Here is a 27,979-nt window from a genome sequence, read left to right on the forward strand (position 1 = left end):
GGAGAGGGGCAAAAAGGTGCTGGGTGATCTCTGACCTCCCTTCCACCCCAAACCATTCTGGGCTTTTCTGACTCTGTGACCATGGATGACATTAATGTTCTTACACCTTTTTTTCTCTGATATTTTTTCCTTTTACAGACACAAACCCCCAAATTTTAACTCATTCTTTCTCGAACCGTTTGGCGCATGCAGCCTCCATCCCTCTGAGGTGGCACAGCAGCACAGAAATATCCAGCTGAACAGTTTTTAATGCAAAATCAAAGCCTGGGGTTTCATTTATTTTGTTACCTATGTGCTCAAAGTCTTCATTTGGAAACGTTGTTTTGCCCATTTGAAATCTGAGTGTGTAGGAGAAGTCATCCTTAAAAACAACACCAATGGTTTCCTCCTCCAAAAGTCCTTTTTCTTCCATTTTTGCCTCATTTTCCACTTCTTCTAGGATTATACCTGCCATTAGAATAAATAATTAATATTGAAAAAAAAGAAAAAAAATAAATAAAACCAGCACAACTTGTCACAGACACATTTTATGAAAAATCCTTTCCTTAGGATTTTTTTTTCTCCTGAGAAGCTGAGAGGCCTCAGGAACAAAATGTAAACAATGATTATCTGCTACTGTGGAATGCAACAGGTGCATCTGGGATTGGTCTCATGTGGGTGTTTCTAAGTAATGGCCAGCTGGCTTGGACTCTCTGTCCACAAACAGACACAAACCTTTGTTATCATTCTTTCTTTTGCTATTCTTAGCCAGCCTTCTGATGAAATCCTTTCTTCTATTCTTTTAGTATAGTTTTAATATAATACATATAACAAAATAATATAACATATAAAATAAAATAATAATAATAAATATATATTATAAAATATCTAATATCTAAAATATATAATAATATATAAATAATATATATTTATATCTATTTTTATATTATATATATTTATATATATTATATACAAAATATATAATAATATATATATAAAATATAATAAAGTAATAATAAAATAATAAATAATAATCCTTTCAAGCCTTCTGATGAAATCCTTTCTTCTATTCTTTTAGTATAGTTTTAATGTAATATATAAAATAAAATAATAAATCAAGCCTCCTGAAACATGGAGTCAGATCCTCGTCTCTCCCCTCTTCCTCAGACCCCTGTGAACACCATCACACAGCTGTTGTCTGAATATTCAAACAACAATGGAAATGGGCATCACCATCATTTTTTCCCCTCAAAAATCTACATGGGACAAATGCTCTTGCCCCTCCCCACCACGAGGGTGGGTCAGGTCCCTTGAGCCCCTGCAGGAACGTGGATTAAAACGTTTTTACCCCTCAGTGCTGAGCTGGAGGCCACTTTGGCCATGATGCCGCGGGTGCTGTTGGTGGCAGGGGTGAACAGGAGGGTGACCCCCGAGGCGTTGAAGGCCGGCTCGTCCAGGCGCCCCAGCGCCCTGTAGGGGAACTCCTGGGTGGGGTAGTACATGATGAGCCCCGCAGAGTCCCTCAGGATGTACAGGAAAACCAACGAGGCCACCCACTCCTGCGGGGGAGGAAGTGAGAGCAATGGCAGAGTTGTCTTTACGAACCAGCTGTGGATAAAACCAGCACTGGGAGATAAACAAACAACGGGAAGGGCTCCACTGATTGATTAATGGAAAAAGATGTTTGCTTTTACAAATGAACTTCGGGTTTGCTGATGAATGGAACTGGGTATTGAAAGATGAAAGAAACAATGGGGATGAAAAACCCCTACATTCCGTAAGAATTAGAAATTAAAAGGGAGGGTTGTACATTAGAGGGGAATCTTTGGTACCAGGTGTTTTGAGAAGTCTGTACCTCTCAAGTATGTCAGCCAAAAGAGAGAGGGGAAATGTGGCTGGGAAATTGGGATAAAAAGGAGGCTGCATCCTCCAAAAGTTGGAGAGACCCCAGGGGTTGTCCCATGGCCTCTGCCTTCATTGGAATAAAGTTCTAGGACTCCTCTGTCTCCTTTTGGACAGAAACCTCTGGTGTTTGTGGATGAATCTTCCTGACAGAAGGAAGGAGAGGGAAGGGAAGGGAAGGGAAGGGAAGGGAAGGGAAGGGAAGGGAAGGGAAGGGAAGGGAAGGGAAGGGAAGGGAAGGGAAGGGAAGGGAAGGGAAGGGAAGGGAAGGGAAGGGAAGGGAAGGGAAGGGAAGGGAAGGGAAGGGAAGGGAAGGGAAGGGAAGGGAAGGGAAGGGAAGGGAAGGGAAAAGGTGAGGGGAGCCCAGGGAAGTGCTGGTGCCTTAGGATTTAGCTTTTCTATTTTTCAGATCCACTCCTTTAGGGTATCACTCTAAAACTCCACAGGTGCTTTCTCCCATGTTATCCAGACAAAAAAATTCCTCTCCAGGCCTGGGAATTAAGGACACCTCACTGCCTCAGGCCTGGGGAGATATAAATAACAGTGAACTGGGGGGGTGGAATTTGGAGTATCTGAAGCTGTAATTGGAGGATTAACCCCTGATATGTAAATGGACCAAATTTATAATTTTCTGAAAAACTTGTGACATTGTCCATCTTGGGTGTACCCCTCAGAGGCACAAGATGTATTTACTGAAGGCCTGCAATAAATGCCCACTTTTATTCCCTCAATCTTGCCTATGTTTTCAGCATCCACTCTGAGGCACTGGGGAGGCTCCTGCGGGACCCTTCCAACCCAGCTCTGACCCCCCTGCCCAGCCCAGCTCAGCCTTTGCCTGTGCAGGAGGGAGAGCTGTGCTACAGGTGTGGTGGGTTTGCCTCCCAGCAAGGCCTCAGATGGAAAACACGCTGTGTTAGTCGCGGAGCCAGCGAGGCCTGTGGATAATTTGACACTGGGGCCATGAATTGGACATTGTGTTCCTGTGCACAGGGCAGGATCAACAAGCAAGAGGCAGCAGCCAGCTCTGTCACGAGGCAGAGCTGCAGTGTCACAGGAAGAAGGAACTGCTGACATTTCCCAGCTGAGCCTTCTCACATCCCCTCACACACAAACAGTGCAATGTGAAAATACTTGGTACTAGAAATCCTGATGTCCCTTTGAAGGAGCTGACACTTGCCTGGAAACTTTTTGTCTTCATCCTCCACACCAGAAGGATATTTTTCCACAGGAGAGCGCAGGTTTGCTGCAATATTTGTGAGGCTTTCTTGGATGCCCCCTGCATTTTTCCAGCTAAGATGGGGAAAGAAAATGATGTAATTTAGAGCAAAACAGGACACTGGGAATTAAATAGCACTTCAGAGGAAGCAAACAACATGCCAAGGGGGGAAAAGTTGTCTCCTTAACTTTGGATAACTAAAATTGAAAGGAAATAGGCCAAGATCATGCAAGGGAACAGATAGCTGGGCTGGACTCTGAGCTGCCTCTTCCACATGCACAGGTTCATCCTTCCTCACCCAAACTCATCCTTCCTCCCCCAAATTCTCCTTCCTCATCCAGGTTCATCCTTCCTCACCCAGGTTCATCCTTCCTCACCCAAATTTGTCCTTTCTCATCCAAACTTATCCTTCCTCATCCAGGTTCATCCTTTCTCATCCAAATTCACCCTTCCTCACTCAAATTCATCCTTCCTCACCCAGATTCATCCTTCCTCACCCAGATTCATCCTTCCTCATCCAGGTTCATCCTTCCTCATCTGAAATTCATCCTTCCTCATCCAGGTTCATCCTTCCTCACCCAGATTCATCCTTCCTCATCTGAAATTCATCCTTCCTCATCCAGGTTCATCCTTCCTTATCCAGACTCATCCTTCCTCACCCAAATTCATCCTTTCTCATTCAAACTCATCCTTCCTTACCCAAGCTCATCCTTCCTCCTCCGAAATTCATCCTTCCTCACCCAAATGCATCCTTCCTCACCCAGATTCATCCTTCCTCATCCCAAAGAGGCTTTGTGGAACAGACAACCGCTCACTTTCCACGTTTCACTGTAGGAAGTGAATTTGTGTCTGGCCTCAAAGATGTGGTTTGCTGGCAGAGCACTGCTCACGTGCCCTGGGTTCTGAACCAGACCCAGAATCTCGTTACAAACACTGGACAGAGGCTAAAAATAACGCAAAACTGAGGCTGCCACGGCCTGCCTTCACCAGGCTGCTAAGAGACCAGTTTGTTCTGTTTTCACCCAGATATTAAGGAACTTTAATGCACTTAGAGCAGGGCAGGATTAGAACACCCATGTGCTCAATATCCCCCTGAATGCTGAGCAGGGAGTATTTCTTTGGGATATTTATTTCAGCTCCAGATTTAATCCTGTGGCAAAGCAGCAAGAACAGGAGCAAGTTCAGAGTGATGGGTTTCACCCCTTTCCCAGGGGAGCAGGGCAGGGAACCTCCCAACATGTTTTTGTGGTTTAATCCTTTCAAACGGCTGAAACCCAAAATCATAAAAACACAAAATCAAAGCAACCTCAAAGGCAGAGTCTCCATTCCCCTTGGACAGCATTCCTGATTTCATGGATTGGGCAGCTGGAGTTAATAAATGGTTCCACTGCTCTGTTTCTTTCACTGCTTGTTTTTTGGAACAATTAAATATTTGTGTACTACAGGGGCAAGGGATCCAAGATCCCGGTTATCACAGGGCTTTCCTTATCTTATCTCTCTTTCCCTTCCCAAACTTCCTCCCTCCATTCCACCCTACTGCCTGCACTAAAAGTTAAAGGTAAATAGGAAGAGATTTCTAGGAAGTGTCACTTATTTTTTCTTTTTTTTTTTTTTTTTTTTTGCTTAAGTCTTGATTTCAGTCATGAGCTGAAAGCAGCCCAGGATGTTTGGGTAGTAAACAAAGTGCGGTGGTGTTTGGATAACAAGGAAAACATGATGGCCTTTAAAGGATGCACGGAATATCTGCAGTCACAACAAATCATTTTAAAATGATGGAGCAAATCTAAAACGTTTTAGACAATTTTAACCAAATTTCTACCAGTTTTAATTTACTTTTTGCCCGTGGAGTAAGGAGCAAATACCACTGGGAGCCAAATATGAAGCCAGGAATTCAAAAAAGTGATGCTGCCTACAAAGGCTGTGGAATTTAATTTCCAGTTAGAAAACTAATAAATATTAGCTATCATTAACTTTAAATTAGGTATCTAATTAATTTATTAAATAATTATCAAAAAGGTAAAAAATACAGCCAAGAGAGAATCCTCTGTGTGGCCTCAGATGCAGAAGGCAAAATAAACACATCAGAAACTGGAGGCAGTGATGTTTGGGAAACTTTAATCCCATTAAGAGCATCACTTGTAAGGCTGGATGTCTCCAGGGGCTCATTAAGTGCATCCAGACTTCCTGCTCTCCAGGAAATCCCTGCCAAGGTGTTGCAATAACTTTTCCTGGATCCTGCATGCAGCTCTGCTCTACCAGAAGCTGTCCCAGGAAGGCACATCCCATATAATCCCTTTATTTACTATCCCAGGGAATTCCTCTTTGGCACCTCTTCACACTGCTTTCCTCTATAAATTTAACTTTTTGAGGTCTGTTTGAAGATGTCCCGCTCATTGGACTGGGAGACTTTTAAAGGTCCCTTCCAACCCAAAGCATTGCTGGATTTTATGATTTTAGCTCCTAAAATCAAGCTGCTCTTCAGGCAGCAACCTGTCAGTTTTGAGTTCAAAGGGAGAAATCCATGGTGCATCTCACACCTCCCAGAGGATCCAGTGGCTTTCCCAGAGCCAAGGATGAATCCCTGCACGTGGAGAGTGCAGAGCACTCCCCATCCCCTCCTCTTTGCCAGTTCTGGCAGGTTTTTGTGTTTGCATCTGATAAATCTGAGACAGATTTGCACTGGCTCCAACTCAGACTGGAACAGGTTGTTTTTTTCCTGCTCTCAACTTGAAAATAACAACTCTAAGCCTGCCCTTAGTCAAAGATCAACACTTCAGCTCATACAGAGAAGTGAAATTTTGGGGTTTTGTATTTTTAGATGCCTTTAGTGGCAGCAGGGCAAGAGGAGGAGAGCAAAGGGAGGGATCATCACCCAGTGCTCAACCTGCAGCCACAGGGAGAACCAAAACCCACACACCCCTAGAAAAGCTGAATATTTTTGCTCCTTTTCCTGTAAAACACTTTGTTGTGAACTTGTAGTCCACCAGAAAACAGAGCTGGAAGGAAGCATCATAAAGCACCAGTTAGGAAAAACTCATCATCCCCTCACGAAAACACAAACCCTGCATGGAGAATTTATCCCATCCCTACTTCTAAATTAATTTTCCCCTTGATAAAAGCAGAGATCTGTGGCTGCTTACCTGCTGGTGTGTTTTCCATGGGGTCTCCTGCAGCTCTGGGGTGCTGGGGCTGCTCTGGTCCCTTTTCAGCCCCAGGGAGGCTCAGCCCGGTGGCCTTGCCCCTCTCCAGGCTGACGTCACCCGGGCAAACCCTCCCAAAAACTTCTGCAGGGATGATCCAAACTCTCCCAAAACTGCTGCAGGGATGATCCAAACCCTCCCAAAACTGCTGCAGGGATGATCCAAACCCTCCCAAAACTGCTGCAGGGATGATCCAAACCCTCCCAAAATTTCTGCAGGGATGATCCAAACTCTCCCAAAACTGCTGCAGGGATGATCCAAACCCTCCCAAAACTGCTGCAGGGATGATCCAAACCCTCCCAAAACTGCTGCAGGGATGATCCAAACTCTCCCAAAAACTTCTGCAGGGATGATCCAAACTCTCCCAAAACTGCTGCAGGGATGATCCAAACCCTCCCAAAATTTCTGCAGGGATGATCCAAACTCTCCCAAAACTTCTGCAGGGATGATCCAAACTCTCCCAAAACTGCTGCAGGGATGATCCAAACCCTCACAAAACTGCTGCAGGGATTATCCAAACTCTCCCAAAACTGCTGCAGGGATGATCCAAACCCTCACAAAACTGCTGCAGGGATTATCCAAACTCTCCCAAAACTGCTGCAGGGATGATCCAAACTCTCCCAAAATTTCTGCAGGGATGATGCAAGCTGTCCCAAAACTTCTGCAGGAATGATCCAAACTCTCCCAAAACTGCTGCAGGGATGGTCCAAACTCTCCCAAAACTTCTACAGGGATGATCCAAACTCTCCCAAAACTGCTGCAGGGATGATCCAAACTCTCCCAAAATTTCTACAGGGATGATCCAAACTCTCCCAAAATTTCTGCAGGGATGATCCAAACTCTCCCAAAACTGCTGCAGGGATGACCCAGCCTTGGAACAGCACCTACAACCAGCTGGCCCTGAGCCTGGGCGTGTTTACAGCCCGCTTTGGAGGGTTGCACTCAACCCTTGCAGATGTTCCCAGCAGAGCTGGGGTGGCCTGGGATGGGGTGAACCTTCACTCCTGAGATAGGTGGCAAAATGTATGTAATTTATGCATAAAATACATGGCCAAAATATATAAATTTATATATAAAATTTATATAATTTATATAGAAAAAGTTATAAAAGTAATAATAATAAATAACACTAAAAATAAAAATATATTAAAATTAAAAAATAAAATTATATTTTAATATCTGCTGATATTTTTTCTGATCAGTTAAGTCCCCCAAGCAGATGCTCCAGAGGATTTCTGAGAAGGGGACTCAGGGGGTCTCCAGCCCAGCTTCTCCAGAGAACAAACTCTGCTGCCTTGTCCCCATCGTGCCCAGAGCCTGGCTCAGCAAATGCTCCTTCCTCTGCTCCCCAGCACCAACGGGGTTTTTAGTTCTTCTTTCTCCTTTCTCTGTTGTTTTGAGCGTTTTTTCCCCAATTTCCACTCCTTTTAATTGCTTTTCCAGCAGCTGCCGCACAGCTGGAAGCAGGATGGAGCGTGTTGGGAGTTTGAAAACAAACCATCCTTGCAGTGGGTGTGCATTCAGAGCAGGGAGGTGAGGAAATCAGAGAAGCCAGGGAATCCAAAGGAGCTGCGAGGGTGCATGGCCAGGGCACAATTCAACAGTTAAATGAATTTGACTGTCCCGGAACTTCACAGCTCCAGACTGTGCCCCTGATTGCAGAGCTGCCTCAAACCACAGGGTTGTCGCTTTACCAAAGGCTGGGGCTCTGCTGCAGCTGCCGATTTTCTCATTTTCAAGGCATGAGCTCATTTAGGAGAGGAGCAGAAGCGTTTTCCGGCATCCCTCGGTGTTGGGCAATGGGGCAGCAACAGGCAAAGCTGCTCGTGAGTGCAGGAACCCAAACCAGCAAATCTGAGTGCACCTCAGCAAAACAGAACTTTTGTGACCAAAACCTGGCCTGAGTGTGGGACCAGCCCTGCCCTGGCTGCACATTGGCTGCAGAAAAGGATTTTCACACAAAAATGGCACCTGCTCGAAGCACTTCCCATCCTGCTCCTGAAGTGGGACCCCAACCCCTCAAGGCTTCAGATATTAAAATATCTCCTGATATTAATATTAAAAATTATTAATTATTATTTAAATTATAAAAGAATAATTTAAATAAAAATTATATAATTTATATATAAAAGGTATAAAATTTAATAATAATGATAAAAATATAAAATATAGATTAACAATTAAAAATGAAATTATATTAAAATATCTGCAGATATCAAGATTCATATTAATTTATTATTAAAATAAATAAAATAAATAATAATTTAAATAAATTTATATAATTTTTATATATAATGTATAAAAATAATAAATAATAATAGAATAGTAAAAATATATAAAAATAAAATTATATTAAAATATCTGCAGATATTAATATTAATAATTATTTAGTATTAAAATTAATAAAAATTAACAATTCTAATAAAATGTATATAATCTACATATAGAAATTTATAAAAATTATTAATAATAAATAATAATAGGATAATAGAAATAAAAATATATAGAAAATTTAAAATAAAATTATATTAAGATATCTGCAGATATGAACATTAATAACTATTTTTATCATTAAAATTAATAGAATTTAATAATTTTAATAAAGAATTGTATAATTTATATAATAATTTCTATATAATATTTATATAATTTATATATAAAATTTATAAAAATAAATATTAAAATAATAATAAATACAAAATATATTAAGAAAAATAAAAATAAACTGATATTTTAATATCTGCTGCTGTTTTTTCTGATCAGTTAAATCCCCCAAGCAGATGCTCCAGAGGATTTCTGAGAAGGGGACTCAGGACCTGCCCTTGTATCTGCCAGGAGGAGGAGAGGGGCTGGGAAGGGAGCCAGACCCTTGCAGGAGGACATGCCAAGCAAAGGGAAATGGAACAGCAAGAGCTCTGGGAAGCCCTTATCAAAGGGAAATTCAGCGTGTTAAATCAGGGACTTTCTGGACATCTCTTAAAAGAAGCATTAAAAGGGAACTAATTAATTTTACAGCTAAAAAAAAAATAAACGCATGGCAGACTGCCCTTCCACACCATCAGAAGCAAAGGAGCATGAACTGCTGGGAACTGTCCCCAGGCTCAGATTAAACTTCTTTGGGGTTATTTCCTCTCCACTGAGGAGCTCAGGGAGCACAAACTCCTTTTATTTTGCTGCACCCTTCACCGAGCCATGAGGCTGGAGGTGCCCAGCTCCTCCTCTGCCTCAGCAGGGTCTGGCCAGAGCTGGCAGTGCCCTCCATCCCTGCAGGGCACCTTTCATGTCCCACCTTTGCCACAGACATCTTTTATGGAAAATCCTTTCTTTAGGATTTTTCCTCCTGAGAAGCTGAGAGGCCTCAGGAACAAAATGTAAACATTGATTATCTGCTGCTGTGGAATGCAACAGGTGCATCTGGGATTGGTCTCATGTGGGTGTTTGTAATTAATGGCCAATCTCCAGCTGGCTTGGACAGAGAGCTGAGACACAAACCTTTGTTACCATTCTTTTCTATTCTATTCTTACCTAGTCTCCTGATGAAACCTTTTCTTCTATTCCTTTAGTATAGTTTTAATGTAATATATATAATAAAATAACAAATCAGCCTTCTGAAACATGGAGTCAGATCCTCATCTCTTCCCTCACCCAAGAACCCCTGTGAACACTGTCACAGGCTCGGACTCTCTGAGAGTCAGAAGATTTTGTTATTCATTCCATTCTCTCCCTGCTTGCTAGCCTTCTGATGAAATCCTTTCTTCTATTCTTTTACTATAGTTTTAATGTAATATATATCATAAAATAATAAATCAAGCTTTCTGAAACATGGAGTCAGATCCCTGTCTCTTCTCTCACCCAAGAACCCCTGTGAACATCATCACACCCCTCCCCATTCCACTGCCCCTCGCCCCATTCCAGCACCCACCCAGTGAACTCACCTTGGGCACAGCTCCAAGCACAGAAATGAATTGCTGAATTGTTTTATTTTATCTGGGGTGGATTTCCCAGTGCCTGGAGGTGATTCAGCCCTGCAGATGGACAGTGTGCCATGCCAGGAGCACACAGCTGCCATGGGGTCACTGCTAGCCCAAAGCTGGGCGGTCGGAGCCCACTGTTAGAATACTGCAAAATCCCCCCAAATTCAGTTTAAAATATGTAAATATTGCACCCTGAGAGCCCTGGCCATGCCCACAACCAGAGCCCCCCATGCTCTGCCTGAGCCCAACCACCTGAAACCCTGGTGCACCCCAAAATCAGCCCAGGCTTTGAGAACCATCCCCACTTCCAGCACAGCAAAACAACCAAGCGTTTAACAACCCAATCCATCTTTATTTTGGAAGTACTTCCAGCTGGGAAAGGAAAACCCTCACCTTTACAAGTGCAGCCAAGTGCTGGAAGAAAGGCAAGTGTGCAAAGGAGCTGCAGCAGGAGGAGTGTCCCACATGTGTCACCTTCAGGCTGACACCCTCTGCTCCTGCTGCCCCAGCTCTGCGTGCTGGCCGTGCCATAAATCTCACTTGCTGAACAGAGATACTCCTAAATAAGGACATTTCTTGGGAACCTAAACGAAAGCAGACACCTGAAACTCTCCATAGAAAAATACAACAGCACCAAGTGAAGGCGTTCTCCAAGCTTTGGATCCATCACTGCAAGGCAGCTCCGACCAGCTCACCTCGGAATGGGGACCCAAACTGGTTAAATTTACCCCAAATCCCCCCAAATCCAGTTTATCTCTGGGAGCACAGGCTGGGTGTGTGGACGGATGGGATTTGGAATGGCACTGATAACAGCTGAACAAAGAGCTTCCAATGTCAGGAATAAATCCGCTCTTCCCAGGGCACTCCCTGGTTTAATTTTGCTATTCTGACAATTACAGACATTTTAGGATACTCTCAAACACTTCTGACATGAGGACAGTGATGTTTTGGGGTGGAATTTTGCCCCATTTTAACACATGATGTCACCAGGCCAAACAGATCCCACCCAAAGAGGGAATTAATCAAATGAGCCAAATTCTCTGTCCTTTCTGGAGCTGCACAAAAAAAACAGCGCCACCATCCACTGGGCTCCTCCAAGATAAACAACAGCACCAAACTGAGCTCATCTGGCTTCCAATCCAAAGTTTTCCCATCTGAAATGTGAGGAAATATGGAAACATCTGAAACAGACAGCACAGAACTATTTCACAGACTATTAACTCCAAGTGAAAGAATAAATTCAAGGCAGACACCAAAGCTGGTCACAGGTCACACTAATTCCCTAAATCCAGGTGACAAAAATGTGCTGGATTGATGGGCAGGTGACACTTGGCTGAAACACCACTGGCAAAAAGACACCAAAGAAATGTGAGATTTGGGAAAAATGCACTCAACTTGTGCTCACACCTGCATGGGGAAGTGCCAAGAGAATTCCAAGTCCCAAATTGCTCCAAATAAAGGCAAAAGCTCAGAGCTCCCAGCCAGCAGCAGGGCTGGGGCTAAATAAGCACAGCACCTGAATTTGGGGGTTTTTTTTTTGTTATTTTCTGACAAGTTTCACCCCTGTCAGGCACTGCTGGAGCTGCAGTTTGCTTTAATCCTTTTAATCCCTCATTTCCAGGGCTGTGCTTCCCTGGGATGTCCAGGGCTTTCTGTAGGGCTTGGGCTCAAATTTTAACTGGAAAAATCCAAAATTGTGCATTTCTGTGCAACCTATGGGTACAAAAGAGGAAGTGAAATTCTGCATAAGGAGTTCACATTTCCCTAGATAAGAAGCTGATGGAAACAGATTTTGGCTGAACACACTGATAAACCATTATCAGACACATCACACACATTATTGCCTGATAATTACACACAGCTGGGACACACAACTCTAAATTTACCCTTTTTTTTTTTTTAGTTTTCTCAAGAAAAACAAGGTTTTTTCTAACTTTAAAGTGAAGATACATAAATGATATGACTTATGAAGCCAATGTCTCAATAGAAACACATCTCTGTATCTGTTCATTGCAGAGCAAAATGAACTGGGAGCAATCTTTAATTTCCCCTTATAAAACTAAAAAAAAATGTGATGATAGCTTTGCGTAGAAAAAACCAAAAAAATAATATATTTTCAACACACACCTGTCATATCTCAGGCTAAAGGACCACATATTCTACTCTTTTTAGTGCTTCAAGGCAAACCAAAGGCACCTTTCTTATGGGTGAGGCTGTGAGCTGGGACCCTTTTATTTGGGGTTTTACAAAGGGGGTGACAAAATGGGTGACAGAATGGGCCCTGCGTGACTGCAACCACAACAACGAGAGACTGGGGAACACTGGAGCTCATGAATGCACAGCTGGCAAGGAAAATCAACCCTCTCCAAAGCCCTGTGTGTGACAGCAGCTGGCAGGACACACAGCCAGGGGGACAATCAGACTGCTCTGAATGGACACAGGGCACAACCACACCACTCTGCCCACCCTTTGTGCCCCCCGGCACGCAGGACAAACCCCAGGGGCACCCACAGCTGCCAGCCTGCAGGGGAAGGTGCCAGGTTTGATCTGCAGGTGAACATCCTCAAGCTGAGCTGGCCCTGCAGGTCAGGACCCTCCTTGCAGAGGGACAGGGACTCTGCAGAGGTTTTTCCACCCTCTCTTCTAAGCAGGAGCATCTTCAAAGCAGAAGCAGGGGTGGCTGGGCTGGTGAGGAGCAGGGATGGGTGTGCAGGATGGGCAGAGAGCCCAGGATGGGCACGGCCAGACCTTGCAAATCCCTGGGGCAGAGAGTGAAGGACAGCCCAACCTGCTGCCAGCAGAGCCAGGGGGAGGCAGCTGGGAGCTCCTGATAGCCACCAGCTGCAGGAGATGCTGTGGCTGTGCCCTCCTGCCCAGCAGAGCCCGGGGAATGCAGCTGAGAGCTGCTGCTCCAGGAGATGCTGTGGCTGTGCCAGGAGATGCTGTGGCAGTGCCCTCCTGCCCAGCAGAGCCAGGGGAATGCAGCTGAGAGCTGCTGCTGCAGGAGATGCTGTGGCAGTGCCAGGAGATGCTGTGGCTGTGCCAGGAGATGCTGTGGCTGTGGCAGGAGATGCTGTGGCTGTGCCAGGAGATGCTGTGGCTGTGCCCTCCTGCCCAGCAGAGCCCGGGAGCAGCGAGGGGAGGAGGATTTGGGGTCACAGCTCCTGTTCCAAGGCCAGGGTGGTGGCACAGGCTCAGAGCTCCCCAGGCCAGCTGTCCTTGCCCAGCCCAGCTCCAGGAGCAGAGGGAGGGTTGGTGCTGGCACCCACAGGAGCACGAGGAGCTCAGAAGATGACTCTGTCCTCCTGTGTCCTCTCCCACCACAGGCTGCTGTTCAGGGTGCCAAAGCTGCTGTCCTCCTCCTCCTGCTCCTTAGCCAGCTCCACAAACACCTGGGAAACACAGAGAAGGAACTGAATTTTCAGTTAGAAAACTGATAAATATTAGCTGTTATTAACTTTAAGTTAGGTATCTAGTTAATCTATTAAATAATTATCTGAAAGGTAAAAATACAGCCAAGAGGACCCCATGCTCCTTGTAGGAACTTCCCTGGCCACAAATACAACTCATGCCAAAATCCTGATGAGTATTCAACGTATTGCTTCATCTCTGAGTAAGACATTTTTAGTATTTTGAGGTTTTTCTCCTTACTCCTACCCTCCCTACCTCTTTTCTTCAATGAAAGGGAAGTTCAGCACTGAAGACATTAATTGTCAGCAATAATTAATCCACAATAAGCAATTACAAGTCTCAGCTTCACCCTCCTTCCAGCTACAAACAGCAAATGTCTGTTCTTGGAATAAATCAGAGCAGCTTTTCCACTAATACCACACATTTGCTCTCTTCCAGTCACTGCAGTTGGCATCTTATTTTTAGAGGGGAAAACAGGAATAAAGAGGAGCTGGAGAGCTGGCAGATGTGATTCACTTTGCAAAAAGGGAATTCAGTTTCCCAAAAATGCCCCAACAGGCATCAGCAAAGCAGAGAGCAGAGCCTGGGGGATGAGCTGCCTGCACAGGGTCCATCATTATGGGATCACGGAATGCTCTGGGTTGGAAGGGACCTTAAAGATCATCTCATCCCATTCCTGTTACAGGCAGGGACGCCTTCCACTGTCCCAGGGTGCTCCAAGCCCTTCCAGCCTGGCCTTGGACACTTCCAGGGATCCAAGGAGGGATTCCTTCCTCATTGGAAGAATTCCAAGGGAGGAATTCCTTCCAAATATCCCATCCACACCTTCACCTGGCAGGGTTTGCACTGAAAACCCAGGGTTTAAACTCACAAACCAGAATTGAACACACCTGTTCCAGTGTTGCTTGGGAAAAGCTGTAGTCCTCGATGTTGAAGGTGTGTTTTACTGGGGAAAGAATCAGAAAGAGCAGATTTAGGGACACTTCACTTACTCTTGATTTCCCAAGAAACAGAGTTGGGGACAAACATCAATAAAGGAAAATTAGGTTCAATAAATTTGGGACAGAAATGGAGGAGTGACATCACATGGCAGAAGTGATGGGAGACAAAAGGATTTGTGTGTGTGATGTATGGCAGGTGCTTCATTACCTTCCTCCAGCTTGGAAAAACAATGTGAAAGTGACTGTACATCTTCTTTGGGAATTTTATATGCCAAGATGGAAGCAAAACTGGAACAAAGAAGGAAAAAAAAATTAGCTTCAAGCAAAATCACTCCAAGTACAAATATTAATACTCCATGGAATGGATTTGAACTCCTTTCCTGAAGGTTACTGCAGGAATTCTGATTGTCATGCTCACACAGGAGAAGGGCAGTGATGCAGCTCCAGATGGATTGTATTTGCAGAGGATTGTATTTGCAGGGATCCCCGTGGCAGGGAGGAATGATAAATCTGACTCCATGTGCTCAGAAGGCTAATTTATTACTTTATAATACTATTATATTAAAGAATGCTATACTAAACTACACTAAAGAATACAGAAAGGATACAGACAGAAGGCTAAAAAGATAATAATGAAAACTCGTGACTCTTTCCAGAGCCCTGACACAGCTTGGCCCTGATTGGCCAAAGAGTGAAAACAACTCACAGCAGAACCCAATGAAACAATCACCTGTGGGTAAACAATCTCCAAACACATTCCAAAGGAGCAAAACACAGGAGAAGCAAATGAGATAAGAATTGTTTTCCTTTTTCTCTGAGGCTTCTCAGCTTCCCAGGAGAAAAATCCTGGGCAAAGGGATTTTTCAGACAATGTGAATGGCACAGCTGAGACCACCCAAGACTGTTCTAAGCTCATGCTCCTCCACTCAGATTCAATCAGTTTTACTCTGCTTACTCATGGCAGGTTTGCTTCCTGGAGCTCCCAGAGCCCTGAGGGTTTGGATTTCAGCAGAGCTGGGCACGTCCTGGAAGTTTGCATCACACAGCAGTTCCTGCAACCCCAACTGCAGCCCAGGGAGCTGCTCTGCCCTGCAGAGGGGACTCTCCCATCTCCCAGTTTGAGGAAGGATCCCGACCCCAATCCCCCAAGGATCACACTGCTCTGGATGCCTGCAGTGCCCTTGCTGGAGTCTCTGCAGTCACTGAGCCAAACTGAGAGCTGCTGGTGGGACAGCAGCCAGCCCACCCTGCAGCTGAGACCCCCAGAGACCTCAGGCATTTCCAGGTGAGGGCACAGAGTCAGGAACTCGGGTTTCAGCCCTTTCCCAGGGGCCCTGACTCAGGAGGAAGCTGTCAGGCAACAGCAATGCAGAAATCCAGTTTTGCTTCCTCTGTGCCAAACATCTGTGTGGGCTCCGGGCCCCCGCCCTGCCAGCCTGGGCTCTGCTGCCTTCCACATCCCTTCCTTTTTGTATTCCTCTTTTTTTTTTAAAGCTGTGTGTAAATATTTACATTCCTTCCCCGGTGCCAAGCTGCTGCTGTGCAATCAGAGGGTTTGATTAATTGGATTAATATCAATATTTTCTGTGTGTCTGTCAAACCTTACCTCTCCTGGCGGTTGGCGTTGGGGAAGATGTGCAGAATCTGGCTCTGCAGATACTCCACCTGCTGCACATCTGCTGTTTCCCTCAACTTCATTTCCAAGAAGTATCCTCTGCCAAATTTGCTCTTCAGGTGTTGGACAGTACCTATACACCTATAAATGACAGGCAAAAACCACAAGAACAGCCTAAACTCAAACAGATCCTTTAAACTGGGAAGGATTCATTTAAAGCACCAAATTTAGGGTACCAAATTTATCTGTATTTTTAGAGGAATGTATCAGCACGGCTGCCTGTGCTGATATATTCACGGGGGTCTGGGGGTACCTGAGCTGCCCTGACACCAGGATGGCCACACGGTCACAGACAGCATCTGCCTCCTCCATGTAGTGTGTGGTCAGGATTGCTGCTCTCTCCTTGTTCTTAAAGGCTGCTCGGATTGCCCTCCTGCAAAACACAACCCAAAGCACCCCTGGGCAAAAACATCTGCCAGGGAACAGCAAATCCTGCCTCAGTAATCCTCATAACCCTCTGTTTATGGATTAATGCTACTCCCACAGCAACAATTAACACCTGTGTTTCCTAAAGACTGCTCAAATCTGCATTCCTGATATTATTGTAAGGATTTCTTTCAGCCTTCAAGCCTGTGATTCCCAAGTTCCTCTGGCACACAGGTTGGGCTGATGCTCCTTTTCTTGTGAGACCCCACCTGCACAGGAGGAGCTGCTGGAGAGAGCCCAGAGGAGGCCATGGAGATGCTCCAAGAGCTGGAGCCCTTCTGCTATGGACACAGGTTGTGTTGGGGGTGTTCAATCCAAACAGGACCTCTGGGGAGACCTCAGAGCCCCTCCCAGGGCCTAAAGGGGCTCCAGGAAAGCTGGAGGGACAAGGGATGGAGGGACAGGACACAGGGAATGGCTTCCAAAGGGCAGGGATGGATGGGATATTAAGCAGAAATTACTCTGTGTTAGTGGAAGATATCCCTGCCCACGGCAGCAAGGTGTAACTGGATCATCTTCATGGGCCCTTGCAGCCCAGCCCAGTGAGTTATTCCCTGTCCGTGGCTCCCAGGGAGGGACAACCCAGCAGGGACAACTGTCCCGAGATCAGGCTGGCCCCCTGGAGCCACAGCACTCACCACATGTGCTGCTTGGCCTTGGGGTCCATCCCCGTGGAGGGCTCGTCCAGCAGCGTCACCCGCGGGTTGCCCAGCATGCTGAGGGCAAAGCAGAGCTGGGGGAAGGCACAGGGGCAGGGTGAGCACAGGGAGGCGCTGGGGGGACCCCCAGGGGTACCCAGAGCCCCCCTCACCTTGCGCTTCAGCCCCATGCCCAACTTCTTTGTGGTCTTCTGCAGGTGGTCCTTCAGATCCAGCACGCTGGCGATGCTGGGGAGGGAAGGACGGGTGGGAAAGGTTGGGAGGGTTTGGCTTCCCCCTCACCAGAGAATGCAAAAAGAGCTCCTTGGGAAGAGCTCAGTTATAAATATTTGTGTATCAAGTTTAAAAAAAAGCAGAGCAAAAAGCAGAATTGGAGCTTCCATGCAAAGCCACCTGCCCTGGAGGAGCTTTGGTGACAACAGAAACAGCTCCAAGCTCAGGGCTCCCCATCCTTGCAGCTTCTACAAAGGTCACTATTAGTATTTTATAACCTTAAAAAATAATTATGAAATAATAATAATTATAGTAAAATTCATTCAATTATAATTGTTATTTATAATAATAAAAATTATCATTCATTATAACAAAAATTATTATTTACTATACTAAATTGTCATTTATTTTTTATTATAATAAATTGTTATCTATTATTTATAATAAATAATTGTTATTTATTATTTATATAAGTATAATTATATATCTAATAATAATAATTATAATTATTATGAATATAATTATAATATAATTTTCAATAATATGTCAAAATTAAAATCCCTATTGAATTTTGTGTGGATGAACCTTCATCTCCTCATCTACGAATTCACAACTGCAGAATTTCAACCAAGCTTAAAACCAAACTTAAATGGAAACAAAAACTGCATTGGGAAAGGTGAGAAGGCGAAAAAAAACCCACAAAAAAAAGCCAAAACCCCTCCAGCAATGAGGCTGAAGATAAAAAAAAGCTAAAGCAACTTTAGCTCAAGCACAAAGATTTCTGTAATTAACAACTCACCGTTTGACGACCTCTTTAACATCAGCCTGGCTCATGCCTTTGATGGCACCATAAATCTCAAAGTGCTCCTGCAGTGTGATATCTGGCCACAGAGGATTTGTCTGGGGACAGTACCCCACGAATTTCACAGAGTCATCCTCACTGCTCAGCCCCAAGGAATCATCTCCCATCAGCACCTGTGAGGAAAATGCCCAATACTACAAACTTCCAAACTCTTTTTGCATGGCTTTGGCAGAAAACATTTGCATGGTTTTAGCAAAATGGCCTCAGCAGTGCTTGCAATAATTACAATAAAATGGAAATGTGGGTTGATTTTTTGTGCAACTGTGGCATGGAACATACCTGCCCACTGGTTGGCTCAATCTCTCCAACAAGCATATTAATTAATGTGCTTTTCCCAGCTCCATTGGGTCCCAACAAACCCAGGATTTCTCCTGAAAAGGGACAACACAAACATTACCCACAAGATCAGATCAATGGCTCCAAGAGTTGTTTTTATAAATCAAACAGCTCGACAGCAAAGCAACTGAACTCCAACCTTTCTTCACACAGAGGGAAACATGTTTGGTTGCCACTTTCTTTATTTTTCTCCCCAGAAGAAATTCCTTCCTCTCATCAAACTCTTTGTGCAGGCTGCTGACCAGGATTGCTGGCATCTGGCAGGGAAGAGGGAGGTGGCTGCAGATCCCAGCACCTCTGGGGAGCCCCAAAAAAGTGGGAATTTGGGTTTTACCTCCTCACTCCTGGGGCTGCTCAGGATCTCCTTGACTCTCAGCCTCTCTGCCTTCACATCCTCATCCTCGTTCTCCTCGTGAGGCACATCTGGGAACTTCCAGGGCTTGGCTTTGGTGAAACATTTCCTGAAAGGGAGGAAGGCAGCACGAGGCTGAGGCTGGCTCAGGGCTTGGGTGCTGGTTTGGAAGGAACTGAGTTTTTTGGGATGCATGATATGGTACAAGAGGGACTCCTCTCTTCTTGATGAGCTGAGATTACCCTGAATCACCCTTGATTATCTGAAGGGTGGTGATGGACTGAGAGTTGGTGATCTGAGGGGTGGTAACTGAACTGAGAACCCAAGGTTTTGTCTTACTGTGATGTGTTGGGAATTTGGTGTGGGGAGGAGGAATGTTTTGGAAGGTTTTCATTCTGAGTTCTGTGTGTGTTTCTTTTTACATACAGTTGTAAGTTAATAAAGTTTTTTTTTGTTCCCTGTATTCCTAAGCTGGAGCCTGCTTTGCTCTATTTCTGGTCACATCTCACAGCAGACACCAGGGAGAATATATTTTCATGGGGGCACTGGCATTGCACCAGCATCAAACCATGACATGCTCAAAGGCATCTGCACATTCCTGCAGCTCATCCCAGCGCAGGAGGAGCCCAGGGACTGCCACTGTGTCACCTCCCTGCTGAGCTCTCTGGCCATGCACTGGGAATGGCAATTCCCTTGATTTTACATAGGTAACATCCTTGCAAAATTCCTGATTTTGCAGAGGAAATAACATTGCAGACAACTTTTATGGAAAATCCTTTCCGTAGGATTTTTCCTCTTGAGAAGCTGAGAGGCCTCAAAACCAAAATGTAAACATTGATTATCTGCTGCTGTGGAATGCAACAGGTGCATCTGGGATTGCCCCATGTTGGATGTTTGTAATTAATGGCCAATCACAGTCAGCTGGCTCAGACAGAGAGTCTGAGACACAAACCTTTGTTATCATTCCTTCCTATTCTATTCTTAGCCAGCCTTCTGATGGAATCCTTTCTTCTATTCCTTTAGTATGGTTTTAATGTAATATATATCATAAAATAATAAATCAAGCCTTCTGGAACATGGAGTCAGATCCTCGTCTCTTCCCTCACCCTCAGACCCCTGTGAACATCATCACAATAACCCTCCCATTTCTGCACTTCAGTGATAGTGAAAGAGATTTTATTTCTCCCCAGTTTAGCCACCACCAGCACCTTCAAAACCAGTTCCTTTGGACAATATTTTGGATAAAAAGCACTGAGGAGAGACTCACCTGAAGAAGGGATCTTCTCTGACCGTCCTCCCGCCGTTCTTCAGCTCGAAGCAGCGCAGCAGGAACAGCCACAGCACACACTGCAGGTAGGGCTGGGCAGACACAAACCACCCTGCTCACCAGGCTGGGAACCCTGGCTGACCCCCCCACAGGGATGAGGGACAAGAAGCTCCAGCCCTGCACCACCACACAAGTGCTGGTGCTGCCAAGAATATGAAATATATCATTACATGCTGCTCAGCAGGCACAACCAAAGTGGGCTTAGATTTAAAAGGAATTATTTGGGGTTTTTGTGCAGAGAGGGGACTGTTCTTGCTCTGGAGCTCTTGCTCCATCAGCAGGGATTCCCATAATAATCACAATTAACAGTGGTAATCAGGCCATGGGGGAAGCAGATGTGGAGCTGGTGGGCACAGCAGCTCTCCTGGCTCAGCATCAGAGCAAATCTTTACTGATAAAGATGATGGGCAGCAGGGGATACCAGCAGGAAGCACAATTCCCTACAGAAAATTGGGAATTTTCCCTCTATAAAACCAGAGAATGCAATGCCATGCTCACAGCCAGAACTGCCACCAGCAGCCGGTCCCAGGGGTCGTGGAATCCCCCGCTCTCACTCTTGCCTTTCCACGAGACCTGGCAATTCAGGGAGAAGCGTGGTCAGGTAAAGAATCCCCTACACAGATTCCATTTCCTCCACTTTCATCTCATTCAGGTGCTCAAGCAGCTCCTGAGCTCTGCAGAGACTCCCAAAAATAAAATCCAACAGCTCCATCCGAAGCTGGGGCTGCTCCTGCTTTCAAACCACCGACTCCCACTGAACCCTCATCCATCCCTGGGTTTGCTCACCTGGTTTTCCTTGGAATATCACAGAACCACGGAACGGTTTGGGACCTCAAAACCCCTCTCATTCCATCCCCTGTTGCTCCAAACCCTGTCCAGCCTGGCTTTGGACATTCCAGGGATCCAGGGGCACCTGTGCCAGGGCCTGCCCACCCTCACAGGGAGGAATTCCTTCCCAAAATCCCATTTAACCCTGCTCTCTGTCAGCTTGGAGCCATTCCCCCTTGTCCTGTCACTCCATCCCTGGTTTAAAATCCCCCTCCATCTTTCCTGTAGGCTCCCTCCACTCAGAGAAAGGAAATTTCATGGGAAACTTGCTGCTTGCCCCATTTTAAAACCAAACCACTTTCCTTAATAGGAAAAAGGTGATTTTCCTCCTTAGGTGGCTACACAGGACACACCAAAGGAGTCCTGCAGTCCTCTTACCTTTATAAAACAAATCAGGCAGCCAATGAGGGGATAAATAGGGATGAAGATGGAGAAGACATAGTGCAGGATGGTGGTCACCAGGTAATGGTCCAGGAAAAAGGACACCTCAGTGACAACTGTGCAGAGCAGGGCTGTCTGTACCAAAGAAAAGGGGAAAAATGTCAATTTTCATCCACTTCAGACACTCCAATCATAAATTAATTAATTTTTTCTTAAAGCTTTTATCACTCAGCATATGGCAGTGAGTGAGACATTGGCAAAAATTTCCCATTTCTTGTGCAACAGGGACACTCAAATCAACAAAACAACTGGGATTTTTTGCTGTGGCTTTGGAAATCACCAATCTTCCCACTCAGCCCAGCTGCAGGCCAAGGCACTCACCACTGAAAATATAAATGACCAAAATTCCTTCGTGTTCTGGACTTTTCTGAAGGTGAAGGAGACCACGTAGGTGAAGAGCACGACGGAGGGGACGTAACCAATCAGGCAAAAAATCTGCAGAGACAGGAGAGGATTCTCAGGGAATGTGCAGCAGGAATTTTTATGCATAAGGAATCACCTCAGTGTGATACAGAACTCTGGATTTGTCACTTTATCTGATGCATTTTGCTGCTTTGGTGCACAGAGAATGTATTATTAAAGAGAAAATAAGCCCAGCCCAGACTCACCACAGCCAGGAACTTGCCCACGTAGAAATAAACACCATAGTGGAAGGCAAAGAGGCTGCCAATCATGAGGATGAGGATGAGGAAGAACAGAGGCAGGTCCACCACAGCCTGGCCAGTCCAGTAAGCTGAGGGATAGAGCCCTGCAATCTTCAGCTGGGTGTAAGCCTTGATCTGCAGCAGGGGAACAACACAGAGTTAATTAAAATTAACATTTTGTGAATCCCCTCCTGTGTTATGCTGTATTGCCAAGCTTGGCTTGGCACAGAAAAGCTTCTCCCAAATCTGCTCCACCCTTGGCATTTTTTAAACCCCTCTCTGGCTCTTTCCAAAGAGGAAATCCCAGGATTTTTAATTCCCTGTGCCTTTCTGTGTGAACACCTGGGTGTTACCTTGTGGTTCTCTGCATTGTCCATGGCGAAGTAGGGTGGCATCCCAGTGATGATGATCCCCAGCAACACGGCTTCAAAATAGATCTCCAGCCTGAAAATTGTGTCTGGAAGGTCCTGGGGTAGAGATCAGGCATTTATTCAATGCCAGAATGTGACAAAAAAAAAATGCTACATTAGGAGTTGGAACATGGTTGTGAATGGTAAAATGGAAAGTCTGTGGGTGTCAAGATCACCTGAGCTGCAGGAAGAAGAACCCCTGTGGAAGTTTTGGGAGTATTTAGATGAGGAATAAATGATAAATAAGGAACTTTTCAGAGCATTTATCTCCTGCAGCAGGTCCCCTCCTCTCCCAAAGGCCCCCCCCAGCTCTGCAGGCAACCTCCACCAAACCCACAATTAATGAATTCACAGCACCATGGAATGGTTGGGGTTGGAAAGCACCACAGGGATCATCTCATCCCAACCCCCAGCTCCTTCCACCAGCCTGGGTTCTCCAAGCCCCACAGAACCTTTAATTCCTGACACATCATCCTCTTTCCAAGCCCTTTTCTCCTCCCCTTCCACAACCTGCAAAGTGCCAGCACCTTCCACACCCTCCTAAACCCTGCACACAGCCCCAAACAGCTTTTCCTTGGTTTGTGGGGTGCTCCTGTGGAGCTCCAGGGCACAAAATAAATGTGTCCTATAAGTTATATAACAAAATAATACCTGGACTTTCCAAGGTAACAAAGAGAGTGTTTAATTTCTAACTCCAACATTTCTAGATTTCTAAAAGTGCCACTGGATTGGAGGGTGACAGTGCCACCTCTCCAATGACACTGGACAAACCAACAGTTCACCAAATTCTATAAAAGAATACAAACCAATATGTCCTTTACATAAAACGCGTGAGAAAGTTCGTTACAAGCATGGAAACATCAAAAACTTAGAAAAACTTTAAAAACCCCAAAAAACCACATTCCTGCACTCCCCCTGCCCCCCAGGGATGCTGTGCCCTCTCCCAGGGTGATTTTTTTGGGAGCTGCTGACCTGAATGAAGGGGTTGCTCCAGATCTGGATGCTCTCAGTCACGTTCAGGCTGCGCAGGAGGAGGTTGCTGACAATGTTCATCAGAACTGGCAGGGAATGCACCATGGTGCTGTTGAATATGATGTTGAAAACATAATTCTAGGAAGAAAAAAAATATGTGCTGCATTAATCCCTCTGCCCTGAGAGGGCTCTGCTTAATTAAACCTGAACATTGGGATAAATCTTTGCATAATCAAGAGATTTGCAGGAGGATATGGGCTGATCTGGGTGCTTGGCACACACAGCCTATTGCAGGAAATCAGGAATAAATTCCCAATTCAGGAAATCAGGAACAAATTCCCAATTCAGGAAATCAGGAATAAATTCCCAGTTCAGGAAATCAGGAACAAATTCCCAATTCAGGAAATCAGGAATAAATTCCCAGTTCAGGAAATCAGGAACAAATTCCCAATTCAGGAAATCAGGAACAAATTCCCAGCGTGTTTCAGGAGCAGTGAGGCTCTGACAAGTGGCACTCCAGACAATTAAAGTCTGGGAAACAAAGCACAGGAGGAGCTGCTCTGGGCTGATCCTGCTCGTGGGTTTAAAACTAGAGAAGCAGAGCTGTGCAGGAGCTGCACTGTCACACTGCTGGCAGCAGTGTCACAGAGTGAAAATGGGGACAAGAGCCAGAGCTGGCACATTGTAAAGCAGCTCCTTGCTGGGGCTTAAATATGATCCCAAAGTTCAGATCTTCCTGTGACTGTGAACATGTACAGCCCAAGAAACTGATTTTTCTTTACACACAAGAGCACCATGGGATTGTATTTCTGTCAAACTGTAATTCAGTCAGTACAAATTTAAAAAAAAAATTATAAAACATTCCTCTACCAGGTGTCCTGTGAAGTAGAACATTTCTCCTGACTTTCTGTGTCCTTGTGGGAAAGGAAAGGGGATCAAAGCTTGATTGGCATACTGTAATTGTAATTATAATTATGGAAGAACATTTATTTTGCTAATATTCTCACTCTCTCCTCTTTGCAGCCTCCTGTATAAGCAATATTATATAATTCCAGAAATTACATTCCATTATATTATATTATATTATATTATATTATATTATATTATATTATATTATATTATTCCATTATATTATTCCAAATCAATATTATTGGATTCCATGACTCCAGAGCTGCTTTTCAGGTGAGGATTTCCCCCAGCAGCCCCAGGAGCTGCTCCTTGGGCACAGCCCAGCCCGTGTGTGCCTTACCTGCCTGGACTGGAGGGCAAACACGTTCAGAGCTGCACTGTGAGGTGCCACTGAGACATAATCACTGTCATTGAACATCTCCCAGAGGATGTTCATGCTCCCCAGGGAGTGCACAATGTCACTGATATCCGACTCTGGGGACACAAAACAGCAGGGAATCATTTAAACTGGAGCAGACCTTCAGGATCATCAAACCATCAAATAAATTTTTTCCCTGGTGAGGGCGCACCCTGAGTGCTGTGTCCAGTTCTGTCCTCCTCAGTTTAGGAGGGACATTGAGGACCTGGAGCATGTCCAGAGGAGGCTGGAGAGGGGCTGGGAACACAAAACCCCTGTGAGGAAGCCCTGAGGGAGCTGGGGGTGCTCAGCCTGGAGAAAAGGAGGCTCAGGGGTGCCCCCATCGCTCTCACAGCTCCTGAAAGGTGCCCGTGCTCAGCTGGGGCTGGGCTCTGTCTGCAGCAGCACTGACACAGCCAGAGCACACAGCTCCAGCTGCACCAAGGGAAATACAGGCTGGAGAGCAGGGAAAAGTGTTTGACAGAAAGGGGGATAAAGTTCTGGAATGTTCTGCCCGGGGAGGTGGTGCAGTCCCCATCCCTGGGTGTGTTTGACAAAGCCTGGATGGGCACTGGGGGCCAGGGCTTGGGTGAGGGGCTGGGGCTGGGCTGGGCTCGATGGGCTTGGAGGGCTCTGACAACCTGGGGATTCTGTTATTCTGTGATTCTGTGATTAATTCTATGAATTCTGTGATTGATTGTAGGATTCTGTGAATTCTGTGATTCTGTGAATTCTGAAATGCAGCCATGACTCCCCACCCCTCAGCCACGTCCCAGTGCCACATCACCCTGTCATTTAAATCCCTCCTCATCAGCAGCCTGGATGTATTTTACACAGAATTATCCATGCACAGCTCAATCCATACAGTTTCTACTGCCCGAGTTCCTGCTGGGCACATTTAAAACATCCCCAGTTGCAACAAAAAGGGAATTTCCCAGATGTTTTCCAGCAGGATTTTCATGGTGATTTATCTCAGTGGTGATTTTATTCATTGGTGATTTATCTCAATGTTTCTGGCCACTTCTTTCACCTGAATCATTTTCTGACACAGCAAGAACAAGGTCATGGAGATGGGAGGAGGATCACCAAACCAAACCAATCCAACCCAAACCCAACCCCATGGCACAAACTGACAATTTACCACCCCTGGGCACTTGCAAACTCTTCATCTGAGTTAATTCCAAGGGAAAAGTTCATTCCCAACCCCAAAACCTGGGAGAGGGAGGGAGATGGAGGCAGGAGCTGCTGCCCTACCTGTGGAGTTCTGCAGCAGGAGCCGACTCCTGTACTTGTGACTGCTCTCTCCAGGCTTCAGCAAGTACAAATCTGGGGAGAGTTTGATAGCAGCTACAGCATTTTTGATGATGTGGTGTATGAAAAACAACAAAATCTGAACTACAAGGAAAATGAGGAAAAGCAACAACCTGAAAGAAATAAAAGTTTGGGGTTTGTTACAGTTCAGTGAAAGCCAACCCAATTTTATGCATGCTATTAAAAAACACTTCCCTTACCCCCCAAAAAAACCATTTATTGACAGAAATTACAGCTCCACACTTGCTGTTATTTAAATGGGGAAAGATGAAGGGCAGGATGAGCTTTCCCTGGTGCCATCCAGGCAGGACTTGGGACTCCCACACAGAGGAGGAGCCCCAGTACTCACATAACTCTGACACATTTGTTCTCCCGTTTCAGGCTGAGGAAGTGCACTTTGGCTATGGTGGAGACCTGCTTCTTCCACAGGGCTGAGTTGCTCATGGCTGGTGCCTTGGCCTCGGAGAGCATCAGCAGGCTCTGCTCCATGTCATCCAGGGACTTGGTGTCCACCTCCTCCTGGGCTTGCTGCGAGTGGAACACGCTGTAATCTGCAACAGGGCAGGGAAACACCCAGAGGGGTGATCTCTGACAGCTGGGGGGAATGGGGCAGCAGGGGGAGCCAGGGCCAGACTCTGTGCTCTGCCTGTTGTACAAGTCACCTCACCCATCACATCCCATCCCAATCCCAATGCCATCCCATTCCATCCCAATCCTATCCCCGTCTCAATCCCATCCCATCCCCATCCCAATTCTATCCCATCCCACTCCATCTCCATCCCATTCCAGCCATCCCCAATCCCATCCCATTCCAATCCCAATCCCATCCCAAACCCAATCCTAATCCCATCCCACTCCATCCCCATCTCAATCCCATCCCATCCTAATCCCATTCCATCTCTATCCCAATCCTATCCTATCCCACTCCATCCCCATCCCAATTCATCCCATTCCAATCCCATTCCATCCCCATCCCAATCCCCATCCCACCCCCATCTCCATCCCACTCCATCCTCATCCCATCCCATTCCAGCAATCCCAATCCTATCCCCATCCTAATCCTACCCCAATCGTATCCCATTCCAATCCCATGCCCTCCCCATCCCAATCCCCATCCCAATTCTACCCCATCCCACTCCACCCCAATCCCCTCCCCATTCCATCCCATGCCCATCCCAATCCTATCCCATCCCAATCCCATCCCATTCCCACCCCCATCCCTGAATTTAACCCCAAGCTCAGTGACCCTGATCCAGCCCAACCCCACCCATGGCAGGTATTTAGAGCTGACACAGCAGAAATAAAGGAGCATTTCCCAGGAAAACCCTGGTGGTTCAAATCCCAGAACCAACCAGGCTGGCAAAGACCTTTGAGACCCCTGAGTCCAGCCTGTGACCAAGCAGACCAGGGCACCAGGGGCCATCCCATAAACATGCACCCCATAAACACCTCCAGGGACAGACTCCAGCATCTCCCTGAGCAGCCCCATCCAGTCCCAACTGGGACTTGATTCAAAATTTTGCCACCAAAAGATGCAGATTTGCCCCAGTTTCCTACCCTTGGCCTGTGTGTGCACCTGCAGACCCAGCTGTTA

The 27,979-nt window shown here is 45.7% G+C and overlaps 2 protein-coding genes across 2 annotated transcripts in view; both read right to left on the reverse strand.

Annotated features, from left to right (window-relative positions):
- The window catches only part of LOC131566301 (ATP-binding cassette sub-family A member 9-like), a 31,448-nt gene extending 25,012 nt beyond the window's left edge, over positions 1–6,436 (reverse strand). The window contains exons 1-4 of the mRNA XM_058817538.1: positions 6,238–6,436; positions 3,059–3,171; positions 1,328–1,538; positions 289–447 (exon numbers count right to left, since the gene is read on the reverse strand). Coding sequence (XP_058673521.1) covers positions 289–447; positions 1,328–1,538; positions 3,059–3,171; positions 6,238–6,256 — 502 coding nt within the window. The 5' untranslated portion in view covers positions 6,257–6,436. The remainder of the gene's footprint in view (positions 1–288; positions 448–1,327; positions 1,539–3,058; positions 3,172–6,237) is intronic.
- A 6,861-nt stretch (positions 6,437–13,297) lies between these two features.
- ABCA5 (ATP binding cassette subfamily A member 5) overlaps positions 13,298–27,979 on the reverse strand; it is a 43,106-nt gene continuing 28,424 nt past the window's right edge. Inside the window, exons 20-40 of the mRNA XM_058817399.1 lie at positions 26,735–26,936; positions 26,329–26,498; positions 25,018–25,151; positions 23,769–23,906; positions 22,740–22,853; positions 22,351–22,521; positions 22,064–22,177; positions 21,680–21,817; positions 20,972–21,046; positions 20,414–20,505; positions 19,129–19,255; positions 18,934–19,051; positions 18,738–18,829; positions 18,396–18,571; positions 17,536–17,611; positions 17,363–17,457; positions 16,552–16,671; positions 16,230–16,379; positions 14,832–14,911; positions 14,573–14,628; positions 13,298–13,663 (exon numbers count right to left, since the gene is read on the reverse strand). Of these exons, the coding sequence (XP_058673382.1) occupies positions 13,556–13,663; positions 14,573–14,628; positions 14,832–14,911; positions 16,230–16,379; positions 16,552–16,671; positions 17,363–17,457; positions 17,536–17,611; positions 18,396–18,571; positions 18,738–18,829; positions 18,934–19,051; positions 19,129–19,255; positions 20,414–20,505; positions 20,972–21,046; positions 21,680–21,817; positions 22,064–22,177; positions 22,351–22,521; positions 22,740–22,853; positions 23,769–23,906; positions 25,018–25,151; positions 26,329–26,498; positions 26,735–26,936 (2,546 nt within the window). The 3' untranslated portion in view covers positions 13,298–13,555. The remainder of the gene's footprint in view (positions 13,664–14,572; positions 14,629–14,831; positions 14,912–16,229; positions 16,380–16,551; positions 16,672–17,362; positions 17,458–17,535; positions 17,612–18,395; positions 18,572–18,737; positions 18,830–18,933; positions 19,052–19,128; positions 19,256–20,413; positions 20,506–20,971; positions 21,047–21,679; positions 21,818–22,063; positions 22,178–22,350; positions 22,522–22,739; positions 22,854–23,768; positions 23,907–25,017; positions 25,152–26,328; positions 26,499–26,734; positions 26,937–27,979) is intronic.

The sequence above is a fragment of the Ammospiza caudacuta genome, chromosome 19 (genome assembly GCF_027887145.1).
Source record: "Ammospiza caudacuta isolate bAmmCau1 chromosome 19, bAmmCau1.pri, whole genome shotgun sequence".
Classification (NCBI taxonomy): domain Eukaryota; kingdom Metazoa; phylum Chordata; class Aves; order Passeriformes; family Passerellidae; genus Ammospiza; species Ammospiza caudacuta.